This window comes from Arvicanthis niloticus, chromosome 6 (genome assembly GCF_011762505.2).
Source record: "Arvicanthis niloticus isolate mArvNil1 chromosome 6, mArvNil1.pat.X, whole genome shotgun sequence".
NCBI classification, from domain to species: domain Eukaryota; kingdom Metazoa; phylum Chordata; class Mammalia; order Rodentia; family Muridae; genus Arvicanthis; species Arvicanthis niloticus.
In genome coordinates, this window is record NC_047663.1 from 52,299,150 (window position 1) to 52,315,925 (window position 16,776).

The window sequence follows — 16,776 nt, forward strand, 5'->3', positions numbered from 1 at the left end:
TTGGCGGCCACTGTATCCCGACCCAAGCTGCCACTCCGGTTCGCGGGTTGGGGTTCAGCAAGAGAGAGAGTGAGGACAGACTCGAAGAATGGAGACCAGACAGAGTGTGATTCAATCCCGTTTATTCTTCAGTCTCTCTTCCTAGTCCAAGTCCCAAGTCTAGCTGTACTCTCTAAAGAATCTCCCTAAAGAGTATATTTCCTCTAAGTGTCTGATTCTCCCTCTCTCTTCTGTCTGCCTCTGGCCTTTATATGTCTCATTTCTAACCCATGCCTTTTGGTCACACCTTTAATCATGCCCTTAGGTCTTGTCTCTAAATCTGATCTCTACACTTCTAAGTCACACTCTTAAATTACACACCTTTAATCTCATACACCTTTAATCTCACACACCCAAGGTATCTAAACCAAGATTATCAGAGTGTGCTCAGCTGTTGTAGGCTATTGTAATCCAAGTCTCATGTCAGGGTATATGGCTCAAGATGGCTGCAAAGCTGATAGCCACTTTCTGCTAAAAGTCGGCCCCCAACACAAGGGTGCTCTGGGACAGAAGAGTGGGGGCGGGGTGTGCAGCAGGTGAAGCTTCTCCTGTGTAGATGTGGATTTAGGAATTCTAGGGATCTGTATGCAGTCGGAGGTGACCTCATGCTGGGATGTGGTACCATCTAGCCTTGGCTACATTGGTGCTCTGTCCTTGCCCTACTGCTTCATCCCACAGGTGTCAATACTAAATAAGTATTCAGAGGCCATCAGAGGGAACCTGACCAAGATCATGAGACTTAAAATTGTGGCTCTGGTGACGATAGAAATTCACGCCCGCGACGTGCTGGAAAAGCTCTACAAGGGCGGCCTCATGGATGTGAACTCCTTTGACTGGCTCAGCCAGCTGCGCTTCTACTGGGAGAAGGTATGAATGGATCAGCTCGTTCCTCTCTCAGGCCCAAACTGACCCATACTGCTGCTCATGCATGGTCGCCTGCTACCTTCTAACCCAGTCCTTCGGACGTTCATAGCTTCTTCCTCGAAGGTTTAGCTCTGTCGAAAGCTCAATGCAGGAGTGCCGGTTATCCCAGGCAGTGCTCCCCGTGAGCGCCACTTCGATGGTGACTCAGGTCCCAAGCAGCTGTTTCCATGGATTGGGGTGGGGGAAGTGGTGCAGTGTGGAACCCATTTTCTTTCGTGGCCCCAAACCATATCCATTTTTTAAGCTCTAAACCAGAACCCTTAATCAACCTGCAACCCTCCCGGCCTCTCTGAGCCTTACTGGTGTCCGTGTCCACGTCCCCTAAGCCCGCCTCTGTCTCATTCTCTCCTGTTTTTCCAGGACGTGGATGACTGTATAATCCGCCAGACCAACACACAATTCCAATATGGTTATGAGTACTTGGGGAACTCTGGCCGTTTGGTCATCACTCCCCTGACAGACAGGTCTGTGGTGGGGGGTGAACAGGTGTTCCGGGTAGGAGCTGCAGAGATGAGACTCTTCCAGTCATCTGACCCGAGTCCTGTCTTAAATTCTCAGATGTTACATGACATTGACCACAGCACTCCACCTTCATCGTGGGGGCTCCCCCAAAGGCCCAGCGGGCACTGGAAAGACGGAAACTGTCAAGGACCTGGGCAAGGCACTGGGCATATATGTCATCGTGGTCAACTGCTCCGAGGGCTTGGACTATAAGTCCATGGGGAGAATGTACTCAGGACTGGCACAGGTCAGTACCCTGCTTCCTGGTCCTAAAGTCTTTACACATCTTTTAGTACCCAAAAATCAACCGAAACCCAAATCTGGTTTGAACCTGTGTGGCTGCCAAGACAGCCTTGCTGCAGGCAATTCTTAAAATCAGAATGAAGAAGTAAAACACCTTCAACTCCCTGAGTTTCGCATTGCATGTTTGCAAACTCTGGCCATGTAAGGATTAAATAGAGCATGTACAGAAACTGCCCAGCACACAGAAGCTACTCAGTGCACACAAGTTCCAACCTCGAGGTGTTCTCGCCAACACCATTGGCTGTCTTGTCTGATGGAAAGCTCTGGCTAGAAGCTATGACGCTTTTGCTCTGTCCCCCATGCACTCCCTATCTCAGACGGTAGCTTTGCTACTAAAGCATTTTCGGGAAAGGTGTGTTAGGCTGTGGTCTAGTGATGTGAGATACCTCTCTTGCTGTAGTGTCTCCACCTCTCTCTCCTCTCCACAGACCGGAGCCTGGGGCTGCTTTGACGAGTTTAACCGCATCAACATTGAGGTGTTGTCTGTGGTGGCCCAGCAGATCCTGTCCATCCTTTCGGCCTTGACCGCCAACCTCACACGTTTCTATTTTGAGGGCTTTGAAATAAATCTGGTGTGGTCTTGTGGGATCTTCATCACCATGAATCCTGGTAGGTGGGAGGACCCAGTGACACAGGGCGATGGGGTAAGGGAACTGGGCGTCTGGGATAAGTAGTGAGTCCTTTTCCCTCTCTGTGCCAAAGTGTTTATCTAAGAAGTGTTGGACTAAAGATGACTGTGTTCATCTGCTTTCTATCAATGTGACAAAATCCCCTGAGGACTATTTAGCTTGAAGGAGGAAAGGGGAGCTTTGGTGCCGCAATCTCGGCCATAGACCATTGTTGGTGAGGTGAGGCAGGATGTCATGAAGGAGGTGTGAGGGAACAGGACTGCTCAGGGTGACCATGGAGAAGAGAGGTGGAGGGAGAGAGAAAGGGAGGGAGGGAGGGAGGGAGGGAGGGAGGGAGGGAGGGAGGGAGAGATAGAGATAGATGTGGGAAGGAAGGATTAACAAGAGACAGAGGAGGGAGATTTTTGTTGATTAATGGATATTCTGCAGTGATTTACTTCTTTCAAGTAGGCCATACCTTCTAAAGTTTCTGTAGCTTTCAGTCTGTGAAACAATCCTTTGATGAGGTCCAGACCCTTGTTATCTAATCGCTTCCAGCAGGCTCCGCCTCTGGACTGCTGTGTTGGGAACAAAGCCTTTAGGGGACACTTCAGATCCAAATTACAGCAACAGCAGAAGAGAAGCCATAAGGAAAGGAGGAAGTTCATTTCCTGTCCTCCCCAAGGGCTCAAGAAACACCTTGTCTCTATGGAAGCCTAGTCTTTTGAGGCAGAGCCACCTTTTCCCAATGGGCTAGTTCCCTGCTCTACCTTCTATCCCTTTTGGAAACTGGAAGCTTCCCTAATGTATGGGGTTTTCAGTTTCAGAGCTGCACACTGAGAACAACTTTGGGGGAAGGGTCTAGGAGAGAACACGATTAGGGAAGCATCAGATCATAGCGACAGCTGTGAGCTCTGCAGGCCTCGTGTGGGCTCCACAGAGGACTCAGCAGCTCTGTGGTTTCAGTTGGGAACAGGGCCATGTGGAAAGTAAGTAACGAGAACACTTATGAAGAAAGAAGACAGGAGGAACGAGGACCCAGGGCTGGGATTGAGGAAGGATGCAATCTTGGAGCTGGGGCTGGGGAGAAAGTTAGGGGCAGGGTAAAGGTTGGGTAAGCGGGATTTTTGAGAGACTAAGTGAGTACAAGGAGACATGGTTCTAAACAAAGGGCTTTGTCTCCAGGCTATGCTGGCCGCACAGAGCTTCCAGAGAACCTGAAGTCCATGTTCCGCCCAATTGCCATGGTGGTGCCCGATTCTACACTCATTGCGGAAATCATTCTCTTTGGGGAGGGCTTTGGCAATTGCAAGGTATTCTGATAATCTGTTCCTTCCAATTACTTCATTTCCTTGGCATAATTGTTCCCTGGAAAGAGGAGCCCCTGAAGGCCTCACAATCTGTGTATCCTACCAGGATACCTATTGTCAGTAGGCTATGAAGGCCGAGGAGGACAGATGGGTGGTGGGGTGTCTCTCTTCCACAAAGCCACTAACCAATAATAGCACACAGTCCACAAGATCTCCTACAAGTGTTCAGAACACTTCCTAGATGCTTCAAGTCCCTGACCTTAGGTTCTTGTGTCTGAGAGTGTCCCTAAATAAAAAGGGGACTCATGGGAGGCGAGCCATTGTCTCCTCTGCACGGTTCCCAGATCCTGGCCAAGAAGGTGTACACACTGTACTCCCTGGCTGTGCAGCAGCTCTCCAGACAGGACCATTATGACTTCGGCCTGCGCGCTCTCACTTCTCTTCTGCGCTATGCCGGCAAGAAGCGCCGCCTACAGCCGGATCTGTCTGATGAAGAGGTAGGTCAGATGCACGGCCCCTGGATCTTTGCCTCCTTTGTCAATGGTCTCATGATGTCTTCAGGAAAGTTTTTCAGACCCTTGCTTCTCCTCCTCCAGATAGGGATATCCCATGTACACATCCACCTCTGCCCACCCACCACCTCATGCTTTGTCCCCTGGCTTGCCTGATTGTCCATGTTGATAAGGATGCTGAGGACGGACTCGGCTCGGGTATATCCATTGTCCTTAGGTCTCATTTTCCCCACACAGGTTCTGCTGCTCTCTATGAGAGACATGAACATCGCCAAGCTGACCTCAGTGGATGTTCCGTTGTTCAATGCTATTGTGCAGGACCTTTTCCCCAACATCGAGCTTCCAGTCATTGACTACGGCAAGGTGTTTGCTTCCCCACCCCATCTCCATTTATTTATTTATTTTAAGATTTATTATTAGTATTAATTTTTAATGTATGAGTACACTGTCGCTGTCTTCAGACACACCAGAAGAGGGCATCAGATCCCATTACAGATGGTTGTGAGTCACCATGTGGTTGCTGGGAATTGAACTCAAGACCTCTGGAGGAGCAGCCAGTGCTCTTAACTGCCGAGCCATCTCTCCAGCCCAGCCCCACCTCCTTTCAAAAAGAACATTATTTTGATTTTGTGTGTGTCTATGTGGTGGTCAGAGGACAGTTTACAGGATCCAGTTCTCTCCTTTCACCAAGTGGGTCCCAGGGATCACATCAGATCATCAGGCATGGCTGCCTTTATGCATTGCGCCCTCTTGCTGACCCAGCATTTACTCTTTAACAAGCTCCCTGATTTCATGACTGACTGTGCATCTGGGAACAGGAAGTGTGACATCCTAAACTTCTGTCATTCACTAGGTGTGCCTTTGAATGACATACTTGGCTCCCCCTAGGACCCACACAAACAGCTTCTGCTCTGACTCAGCCTTCAGGAGCACCTCTCACAACACTTACTTCCTTTCCTACTTAATTAATTAACTTAGAGACAGGGTGTTACTATGTAACCCTGGCTGACCCGGAACTCCCTAGACAGCCCAGGCTAGCCTCATGCTAACAGGGATTGGTTGGCCTCACTATGGGCCACCATGTCAGGCTCAAGTAACTTCTACTCAACAGATCCAGATCTCAGAATTCACTGGAAGCTCAGCTACCCTGGCTGTGTCCAATGGCGCTCTCCCACCTCGCCTCCTGTCCTCATGGTGGGAACTTTGAAGAGTGTCTCTGGGAGCTCTGTGGTTTGTGAGAGCAGAGGAATAGAGGAGGGACAGAGGCGACGAGAGCGCCCCCTCCTCGTTGTGTTTGTCCACACGCTCTGAGCTGTCTTCTCAGTTGAAACTGCTAAATGCTGGATTAAAACATTCAAAGAAATACACCCCCCCCTTTTTTTTTTTTAGTACATTGCTAAGATGGCAAGAATTCTAGGGCCCTTGGCATGGGGACAGTGAATGAAGAGGCTTTAAGAGGCAAGTAGGCGGTGGTGGCGCACACCTTTAATCCCAGCACTTGGGAGGCAGAGACAGGCAGATTTCTGAGTTCAAGGCCAGCCTGGTCTACAGAGTGAGTTCCAGGACAGCCAGGACTGCACAGAGAAACCCTGTCTCGAAAACAACAACAACAACACAACAACAAAAGAGAGAGAGAGAGAGAGAGAGAGAGAGAGAGAGAGAGAGAGAGAGAGAAAGAGGCAAGTAGCTTCCAATACAGTTTTCCCCCCATGGAAATTTTTTTTTTTATCAGTCTAAGGTACCAAGAATAGGAAGGAAAGCAGCCCAACCCTGGAGGTGGAATGGGAAAGCCCACTGTTATAGAAGCTTCATAGAAGCCTCAGTCTACAGGGACACACCCTCACTGTCAACCGATGGCCCTGGTGACGGAAGAGAAGGGTCAAAGGTTTCCTGGACATCAGCTGTTCACATTCAGCATTCATTCTACTGTATAATTTAAAAGTCTCATGCTTATGGGGGGAGTGGGGCTGTTGGTTGTCAGTGCCCCCAGGTGACTGGTGGAAGCTAAGGGAATGATTTCCGGAGGAGCTTGGGCTCAGCCCTGGTCCAGAAGAATGAATAACGAACAACAAAGCCCAGAGGGCAGCACAGGCCTAACACAGATGGAGGCTGGAACACAAGGCCAGCAGCAGCAGGTCATGTAATGTTCACACAGTGGAGCATAAGAGAAAATTGTACAGATAAACCGTCTTCAATAATCTCAAGGAAGAGACAAGAGGCTCTAAGCAAATCGCATTGGGAAAAAGAGTGAAAAGTTTATAGAAACATCTAGGCATGTTTGCGAGTGTCTGTAATCTCAGTGTTCTCTGGAGGTGAAAGTTAGTGAGTGCCAGACCAGCCAGATCTACACAGGAGTTGGGGGGCAGGAAAGAGAAGGAAGGAAGGAAGGAAGGAAGGAAGGAAGGAAGGAAGGAAGGAAGGAAAAGATAAAATTTAAGGACTTAGTGGTTAGGGCACTTACTGTCTTTGCAGAGGACCTAGGTTTGGTTCCCAGCACCCCATGGTAGTTCATAATTGCCTGTAACTCAAGATCCAGGGGTTCCTATGCCTTCACACAATTTCCTGTGTGCATATGGTATTCATAAACTCACGTACACACACACACACACACACACACACGTACACATAAAAATAATAAATCTGTATCTTAGATGTAAAAATAAAACCCTGATAATTGGGAATAAAAAGAAAATTAGCCTCAGTGGAGAAACAGAGAACCCCAGCTAAGGAAGGGCAGTTATACCTCATGGCAACTGTGTTGAGGTCTAATTTCTGCTAAGTGGTGGTGCACACTTTTAATTCCAGCATGGGGGGGGGGGGGAAGAGGCAGGTGGATCTCTGAGTTCTAGTCCAGTCTGGTCTACAGAGCTGTTTCAGGATAGCCGGGACTCCACAGAGAAACCCTGTCTCAACAAAACAAAACAAAAAGATTGATTTCTAGGTGTACACATCAAGTCCAAAGGTTATGTTTATCTATCAAAGAGCATGAAAAGGAGAAAGGAGGTATCTCACAGAACACACTTAGCCAGGCCTGAGAACTCCAGAAGTAGAAGCAGAGCGATTTCAGTTTGGTGTTTGTTGCATCTAAGTAATGGATGGGTGGGCAGAGCAGCTTAGTGAAGCCAAGGGGGCTTCTGAGGCAAACTGTTTCAGACTGGATAGGACTCTACCAGATGTGGAGGTACTCACTAGCAACCCCAGCATCGGAAGGTAGAAGCAGGAGGATCATTGTAAGTTTGAGATGAGCCCGGTCTACACTGGAAGATTGAAGCCAGCCAGAGCTGTGTAACAAGACTCTGTCTCAGGGGAGAACAAAAGGAGTTGTATCTCTAAGATCTGGTGTCTTAATGGCCCTGGGTGACTGTGCCTCCCCTGCTGGGTCGAAGTATCAAGCCTGAGGAACAGCAAGTCTGAGAGGAGTGAGTCAGATTAACCAGTACAGAGGGAACATTTGCAGATTGGAAGCTTGCTTTTATTGCTTAGCTTAAAGAATAGTGGCATCCAGACAGGCTAGTGAAAGTATTCTCTCTGGGGAAATTCTTCTGACCCAAGAGGAATGACTAGAACATGGCAGGAAGACCCCCAAGTGAATTGTTATCTGCAGGGCTGCTCTGCTTACAGTCTGGGAGCCCCATACCCATCTTCTACGGTCATATAAACAGAAATTGGAAATTGGGAGTAGAGGTAGGAGAATCAGGAATCCAAGGCTAACCTTGGCTACATTAGGAATTTGAAGGAAGCCTGGGCTATAATATATATACGTGTGTGTGTGTGTGTGTGTGTGTGTGTGTGTGTGTGTGTGTGTGTGTATGCAAGGAAAACCAAAGCTCACTAAACACCTGAGAAGAGGGCTCTAGTAGAAAGGCTGTTAGGTGTTACTAGTGGGAGGAAGGAAGAAAGGGAGAAGGAGTGGGGATGTTGAGCCAAATTCTTCAGGCAAGAGACTTTTTTAAATGCAGAGCAACAGACAGTATGGTTAAGAGTCTGAAGGAAAGTATTAGCCCTGAGAGAAGAAGCAAGGTGTCTACTTTGTAAGGGTTTTTGAGTAAAGGGGTGATCATGCATCACAAAGAAGCAAGCTTAGGCAATATGTGATATGTGACCTATGGTCCGAGACAGAAGTAGTGGAGTGGGCACATTGCTGCCGTTCATGCCAAATGGAGTCACTCTCTGAAAAGGAGGCATGGCTTAGTTAATGTGTGACTCAGAAAAGGTGATGGCAGTGAGACTGATCATGCCCCCTCCCCATGTGTTGGGGGCTGGGGCTGGGGTTGGGGCTGTCCTTGTCTGGCTTGCCTACTGGTCTGCTTAGGGCTTGGTTGCCTGCAGGGCCTAGGTTCTCTAACAAAACAAACCTAAACAAACAAGAATGAGCCAGATGGAGAAAATAGATAGCCCAAGGAGAGGAAATACAAAACAAACCATCAATGGCTGTCTCTGCTGGGGAGTGGCGGGCACACCTGCAGACTCGGGTACTCAGGGGGCGGAGAGAGGGTGATCCTTTGCCTCTATGCAAAGCCACCAGGACCCCACCAGGACTAAAACAAATGAACAACAATCACAACTATCAGAATGCAATTCTAATGAAATGCCATTGACAAAGGACTATGGCATAGAGAAAGTTAGACAAAGGGGGGAAGAGATAGGATTTAAAGGATAATCTAGGCAAGATAACATTCAAATAATTTCAAAAGTAGGAGCAGAGAAAATGGAGAGATGGGGTCCTCACAACTAAAGGAGAACCCACATAAGTGTGGACTAGAATTATCTTTTAACGGCTGTCCCCAGGAAATTCTAGAACATTGAACAAGGAGACTATTTCACATGTTTGCAAGGAGGAAAAGAAAAAAAAAAAAAGCAAGAGACAAAAGACTAACAACAACAATAAGCCAGGCTGTTCTGTGTCTCAATAATAATGTTCAGTATGTTAATAATGGAGCAGCCTTCAAAATTCCAGTGGTAAATAATTTCTAACTTCAAATTTTGTCTCATCCAACCTCTTTTTTTTTTTCTTTTTAAAAAAGATTTATTTATGTATGTGAGTACACCGTCGCTGTCTTCAGACACCAGAAGAGGGCATCAGACCCCATTACTGATGGTTATGAGCTACCATGTGGTTGCTGGAAATTGAACTCAAGACCTCTGGAAAAGCAGTCAATGCCCTTAACCACTGAGCCATCTCTCCAGCCCCTATCCAATTTTCTATAGAAGGCTAGATCAGCTACACTTTTAATTATGCTGATTCAAAACAGACAAAAAAGCCAAGCCGTGCCGAAAGCTGTTGAGAGAATGTGGCCTCACTAAAAGGCAGGTACAGACTATGAAAAGTTATTAGGGAAGCAGACACAGGAACACCATCCATTCAAGAGACGCTTTAAGAACACTTGGGGTGATGATGAACAGAGAGCCCAAGACGGCATTCACAGGGTGGGCAGGAAGAGGAGGCAATCGGGAGCAGATCAAGGCTATCGAACCTCTTCAGTACATGAAATCTTTCTCTGTTGATAAACAGATAAAATCCAAAGGCTTCCGGAGTGTGTATAACAGAGAAATTGATAAGTGATGTGTCATTCTGAGACTTAAGTAACTTGCAGAGTTTGGAGTTAGGTTAGTGATAAGCATCTTGAAACCTAGGTGAGCAACAGGCACAGTAAGTGTTAGAGCCCTCAGGGAAAACCAAGCAGTAGACACACCTGAAAGACAAAGGCTTGAGAGTCTCAGAGGAGGAGGTCTGCCAGACAACTTCTCCTCTCGGAGAGCTGGGGAAGCCATGACACACAGCCCAGCTTTCAAGGCAAACAGCTTTACTGGAAATAGATGGTCACCTCATGATAATTAAAAGGTTCTGGTTGGCCAGGAAGACAAAATAGATCTAATTTGGATGTACTTAGTGATCCAGACTCAAAAGAACTAAAGCTAAATGGACTGAGGTCTCAGGAGAAATAGACAAACCTCTTAGTAAGTCAACCAGGCTGACTAAAAATCACGGTCATGGGAGACTCGAACACAACACACAACTTTGAATTGGTTTATATCTAAAGAAATTTCACTCACTAATAAAAGACTAGGTAGTTCTTTGCAGCACACACAGAACATATAGAAACTCTACACACGTGAATCTGCCTAAAAAATGTTAAAGGTACCTCTTCAGCTTCTGTGTTGTGTCTGCAGTGATAATTGCTGGTATCAGACAAAGCAAGCTTTTTATTAGTTTGTGTGCACACACTGATCTCTGTGTATGGGCGTGCATGCCACAGCACATGCGTGGAGGCCAGAGGAGAGCTTTGTGGAAATGGTTATGAATGACCAGAGGCAGCACAGGACACAACAGCAAGAACAAGTTCTCAGCACAATGGAGATTTATTTGCCCCAGAGGGACCAAGGGCTTGGAATCAGAGGCAGAGACAGAGGCTTGGGGGAAAAGAGAAAGGGAACAGGGGAGAGGGAGAGGTGGGAAGAACAAGGGACTGCCTCTGGATGGAGAGAAGACAGATGGATGTGGCCCCTTGGGCAAATTCAAGTTTATAAAGGGATAGGAGAGAGCACTGTGTTAGGATGAGTTGGCTAATTTTGGTCTGAAGGGTTTGGTCAGTGCAGCATTCAGCTTGTAGGTGTGTATATAGGTTATATAGGTGTCTCGGGTAAATGCTGTCCAGTAGTATTAGCATAAGGATGTGGACTTTTCTTCCAGACTATGCTGAAGATGGTTGGATCTTGGTCAGCCACCTTTCACATTTACATGGGCTCTGGGAGTCAAAACCTCAGATCACCATGCTGGTGTAGCAAATGCCTTTAGCCTCTTCAGCATCTTGCCATCCCTAAAGCAAACTTATAGAAAGATACAATATTAGAAAGAAAGAAGCAAAAAAAATCTACATCCAGGATTCTGGTGAGCAGTTATATGGATGTTAGCATTTGAAGGATCTAGTTACAAGAAGACACACAGCTTTCTATAATATAAAAGGACTTTGGGGGGGGGGGTTGTGTGTGTGTATATGTGTGTGTGTTGAGTGTCTGGTGTATGTGCATGGGTGTACACACAGAGATCACAAAAGGACACAGACTGATCTGTGACTTTTTGCTATATTCCTTTGGGACAGGGTCTCTCCCTACCCCTGATCCCTGGCTACTCACCAGCAAGCAGCCCCACCCCTCCCACCCCCTCTTTCTCTGTCCCTCATAGCACTGCAGTTGCAGGGCCGTGTGTATCCAGGACAAGATTTTTATGTGGGTGCTGTGGGTCTGAACTCAGGTCCTCAGGATTGAGCTGCAAATACTCTTACCCACTGAGCCATCGCCTCAGTTCTAATCTGCTGACTCCTCCCAGACACTGCAGGGAGTCTGAAAGTCCCTTAGCTGACTCATCCTTTTTCTTTGGCTTTTCTCAGCTGCGGGACACCATCGAGCAGGAGATCCGAGAAATGGGCCTGCAGGTCACACCATTTACCCTCACCAAGGTTATCCAGTTGTACGAAACCAAGAACTCTCGCCACTCCACCATGATTGTGGGTGGCACCGGCAGCAGCAAGACCACCTCCTGGAAAATTCTGCAGGCCTCTCTGACGTCCCTGTGCCGGGCTGGGGAACCCAACTACAACATCGTTAGAGTGCGCAGTGGGGCAGTGACGTAGCTACAGGCAATGGGAGGGGCCGGACCTGGTCCAAGGAGGCCTGGGAGAGATGAGAAAGCAAGGACCAGTGCAAGAATCTAAGAGGATTAGATTGGGGGGCGGGGGAGGGGGGCGGCGGCAGTATTGGGAGCTTGGGTTGGGACACCTCAGAAGTCCCTTCTGGTATCATTTTTAGGAGTTCCCTTTGAACCCAAAGGCACTGTCCTTAGGGGAGCTATATGGCGAATACGACCTCAACACCAATGAATGGACTGATGGCATCTTGTCTAGTGTCATGCGGGCAGCCTGTGCAGGTATCCAGTGGGTCAGGTGGGTTAGAGGAGATGTCAGCAGCTCCCGAGACACTGGGGACCCTGGGAACAGGAAGCCCCAGCGAGGTTGAAAGATGCCTGGGGAATGCCGTAAGACAAGGAAGCATGGGGGACTGGGGGGGGGGGGGAAGCCTCTTGGTTTCCGTATTATCTGTCTGCCACTAAGATGAGAAGCCGGACGAGAAATGGATCCTTTTTGATGGCCCCGTGGATACGCTGTGGATCGAGAGCATGAACTCCGTCATGGATGACAACAAAGTACTGACCCTCATCAACGGAGAGCGCATTGCAATGCCCGAGCAGGTGCTGCTGCCACGCGGAGGGATCCCAGGCCCTGGGGCGAACTGCTGCGGTTGGGGAGGGGGAGGGGTGGGAGGAAGCTGAGGTGGAGGCTGGCTACTGAGAGTGACTTATCCGAGAGAGCGAACAGAGAGGAGGATCTGGATCCAGGGAAATCTTCAATGGAAGCAAGATGCAAAAGGTTGAAGGTGGACTCAGTGGAGGGCCCACTCAGGCCTCTGCCTCTGGGTCCCATCTCCAGCACGAGAGGCAGGGGGCCATTGCTACCACGGAACAATTGTACAGTAAAGAATTTAGGGTCGCCGGGCAGTGGTGGCTCCCAGTACTTGGGAGGCAGAGGCAGGCGGATTTCTGAGTTTGAGGCCAGCCTGGTCTACAGAGTGAGTTCCAGGACAGCCAGGGCTATACAAAGAAACCCTGTCTCGAAAAACCAAAACCAAAACCAAAACAAAACAAAACAAAAACAAAAAAGAACTTAGGGTCTAGAAATCACTGTATAGACCTAGGTTGTGCTCAGCTTCATACCCACTGGCTTGTGACGGGTGGCCTTCATATCATGCACCAAGGTTAATATCTCCTGGGGTGTCATGTCCACCTTTTTTCTTAATTTTAACCTCTCTCCCCCTCTCTCCTTCCTCTCCCTCTCTTTCTTTCATTTTAGGTAGTATCTCATGTAGGCCAGGCTGGCCTAGGTAGTAAAGAATAACCCTGATTTCTGATCTCCTGGCCCTGCCCCTAGGGCTCAAACACTGTGATTAGAGGCATATGCCACCCACTCTTTTCTTCACTCTGCAACCCAGAGACTGATTTTTTTCCTAAAGATAAATGTGAATGAGCTCTGATTTCTCTTAGAAAGTGTCTTAGTCACTATGCTATTGCTGTGAACAGATACTATGACTCAGGCAACTACTATAAGGAAAAGCACTTAACTGGGGGCTCACTTACAGTTTCAGAAATTTAGTCGGTAATCATCACGGTAGATCATGGTAATTGGTAGGCAGGCACTGGAGCTGGAGCCAGGAGTGGTTCGTCTTGATCTGAAGGCAGAGAGACTGGGCCTGGTGTGGGCTCTCAAAACCTCAAAGCCCACTCCCGTGACACACTCCCTCTGAAGTCACATCTACTTCAGTGAGGCCACACCTCCTAATCCTTCTCAAGCAGTGCCACTCTCTGCTAGCCAAGCATTCAAATATATGAGCCCATGGGGGCTATTCTCATTCAGACCACCACAGAAAGCAAGCCATTTATAAACCTCAGTCATTCTTCTTCTCTTTACGTGGTACGAGTACCCCCAAGTCGTGAGTTCTGGGTGTTTTCATTTCATTACTGTGGATAAGGTGCTGATGATGACATACTGACAAGATTCTGCATCCTTAGGTATCTCTCTTGTTTGAAGTGGAGAACTTAGCTGTGGCCTCCCCAGCCACGGTGTCCCGCTGCGGGATGGTCTACACTGACTACGTGGACCTGGGCTGGAAGCCTTACGTTCAGTCATGGCTGGACAAGAGGCCAAAGGTAAAAAGGGAACTGAGGAAATATGACTAGGGTGGCCCATAGCAATACCATAGACAGATCATTGCTTCTCGTCCACACCTAGACGGAAATAGAGCCCCTTCAACGCATGTTTGAGAAGTTCATCAACAAGATACTGAACTTCAAAAAGGATAACTGCAACGAGCTGGTACCTGTCCCCGAGTACAGTGGGATCATCTCGCTCTGTAAGCTCTACACAGTCCTGGCTACACCAGAGAATGGGGTAAGGAGACGAGCCAGCCCAGGGCAAAGGCAGAGGGAATGGCTCACAACCCACTCACACACCTTCAGTGTGGGCACAGCTTGAAACAGAAACTTAGAGGAGAGACATCAGCAGGGATCATGGAAGTGGGGGGAGGGGCATGTGTAAGCAGGAATAGATACACCTGCTTGGATGCTTGCCTGAGCTGAAAGTCCAGACTAGGAATTTTGAATTAAATGTAGCAAGTAGTCTGTGTAGCTCAGTGGCAAAGGACCTGCCTCATAATTGCAGGGCAGAAAGAAAAGAAAGAAGGAAGGTGGGGTCAGGAGGAGGTGAACAGCCCAAAAGGGTCATAGTTTCCTACACATACCATGGATACCATTGGATGAGAAGTTCTAGAAAATTTTCAGATGAATTGATATTTCAGAAAATTTTTGTTCGGTTTATAATTAAAATAACTAAAATTTGTTGTGTGGTTTTTTTTTTTTCTTGAGATTAAATCATTGCCTTAGAAATGTTTTTGCATTATTTTTAATGATGTTACCAGGTAACAAAACTATTAATATATAATGTGCAGCAGGAAAGATCTCTGACAGTGTAAGTTATTCATTAGGGCCAGGAATGGTGGCACACACCTGTAATCACAGCACTGAAGAAGCCCAGGTAGGAAGAGCCTGAGTCCCCCGCCAGCTTGCCTTGTATATTGAGTTCAAGGACAGCATGAACTAACACAGCGAGACCCTGCCTTAAAACAAAAGACCAAAAACCTCTTACAAAAGAAAAGTGAGCTGGGTGTGCTCAGAAATGCCTTTAATTTAATCCCAGCACTCAGGAGGAAGGGACAGGCAGATCTCTTGAGTTCGAGGCCAGCCTGGTCTACTGAGTGAGTTCCAGGACAGCCAGGGCTACACAGAGAAACCCTGCCTTGAGAAATCAAAATATAAGCAACAACAGAGAAAGAAAGAAAAAAAGAAAGAAAGAAAGAAAGAGTGTGGGTGGCAGTATTCCCTCTCCCTGACCAATGCCTGAGTAGCCCTGTTGCATCTCTTCCAACACGTTTACATTTTTTATCACTGCATTCTGCTCACACATGGTTGTGGGAAGCAGGGACCTACTGGCTGCAGCAGGCTCCTGGGGGACGTGCTAGCACTCTCAGGCCTCAGAGGAGAGCCCTGGTTGTTGCTACCAAAGCCCTGGCTCATCTAACCAACAAGAGATTCTCAACATACTCTCTCTCCTGCCTATATTTTGATGATTAGGGTTGCTATAAGGCTGACTCTATCATTCTGGGTTGGACAGAATCCTATAATCCTGTCTTTATACTTTCTGTGCATTCCTGGCTAGCCTCGAACTATGACAAGCCTCTTACCTCAGCCTCCCAAGCGCCATGACTGCAAACATGCTTGCCGCTTGCCGAGGTTTATCTGAAGTTATAAGCATCCTTATCCAGAATCTGTTACCAAGAATTCCTCAACTCTGCCTGCGGCTGTGCCCCTGTGATATGTCAGAGATGTCAGAGGGATGCTGAGTTGGTGGGTTGTTTCCCAGGGGAGCCTGTGCGGCGAGTTATCAACTGAGCCATCTTGGCTCCTTCGTTGTTTTGTGCAAACTCACACGTGTGTGTGTGTGTGTGTGTGTGTGTGTGTGTGTGTGTGTGTGTGTGATTTGTGGAGAGGCCAAAGGTTGATGTCAAGTGTCTTCCTCATTCCATCTCTACTTTGAAAAAAATTAATTAGGTAAATAAGGTCTTTCCATTCAACTCATCTAGCTGGCCAGTTTGCCTGGGCAGCCTCCTCCCCGCTTTAAGGGCTAGGATTATTAATGGGCTGCAGCACCCACCTGGCATTCATATGGGTGCTGGGCATCTGAATGTGGTTCTCATGGGCTTGAAACAAGTATTTACTACTGAGCTGCACTCCCAGACTCCAAAAGTACATTTGTAATTGTATAAGTAATCATTGAATGTATTTATTTTTAATTAGATATTACTTTCTCCCTTTTTTTTTTAGACAGGATCTGGCTGTGGGGGCCTTGAACTTGTGATCATTTTGCCTTCTCAGTGCTGGGATTGCAGGCCTGAGCCAACACAGCAGGCTCTTCTAGCCTGCTTGTTTCTCTCCCCCTTCCTGATCTTGGTTTCTGTCCCCTCCACAGAAGTAACTACTGAAGTGTGCTTGTTTGTATAATTCTAGGTCCCTTAAAGTACTCAGCTAGAGATGGTGGCACACACCTTAATTCCAGTGCTTGGGAGGCAGAGGCAAGTGGATCTCTGTGAGTTTTATAACCATCTGGGTCTACATAGGGAGTTCCAGGCCAGCCAGGGCTATACAATGAGACCTTGTCTTAAAAAAAACAAACAAACAAAAAAACCAAAAACAAAACCAAACCACACTAAACAAAAATGCTTGTTGACATAAAACCCCACAGATATTTATAGGTACTGTCGTGTTTAGGAAGAGATTGTGGTATTGCATGAAGGTGCATGCCTTTTGTCTTAGCACACAGGAGGCAGACACAGGTGTCTGTGAGTTTGAGACCAGCTTGCTTGCTCTACATAGCAAGTTCCAGGACAGCCAGGGCTATACAAAGAGACCTTATCTCA

The 16,776-nt window shown here is 47.6% G+C and overlaps 1 protein-coding gene across 6 annotated transcripts in view; it reads left to right on the forward strand.

Moving 5' to 3' along the window:
- Positions 1-16,776, forward strand: part of Dnah2 (dynein axonemal heavy chain 2) — a 121,417-nt gene that overhangs the window by 65,558 nt on the left and 39,083 nt on the right. For all 6 annotated transcript variants that reach the window (XR_013111242.1, XM_076936524.1, XM_076936526.1 and 3 more), the window contains exons 34-45: positions 718-906; positions 1,324-1,427; positions 1,522-1,711; positions 2,196-2,376; positions 3,561-3,688; positions 4,030-4,182; positions 4,435-4,560; positions 11,586-11,804; positions 12,004-12,121; positions 12,306-12,442; positions 13,817-13,954; positions 14,037-14,195. Coding sequence is in view for 5 of the 6 variants with exons in the window: in XM_076936524.1 (XP_076792639.1) it covers positions 718-906; positions 1,324-1,427; positions 1,522-1,711; positions 2,196-2,376; positions 3,561-3,688; positions 4,030-4,182; positions 4,435-4,560; positions 11,586-11,804; positions 12,004-12,121; positions 12,306-12,442; positions 13,817-13,954; positions 14,037-14,195 (1,842 nt within the window). In the remaining variant the exon portion in view is untranslated. The remainder of the gene's footprint in view (positions 1-717; positions 907-1,323; positions 1,428-1,521; positions 1,712-2,195; positions 2,377-3,560; positions 3,689-4,029; positions 4,183-4,434; positions 4,561-11,585; positions 11,805-12,003; positions 12,122-12,305; positions 12,443-13,816; positions 13,955-14,036; positions 14,196-16,776) is intronic.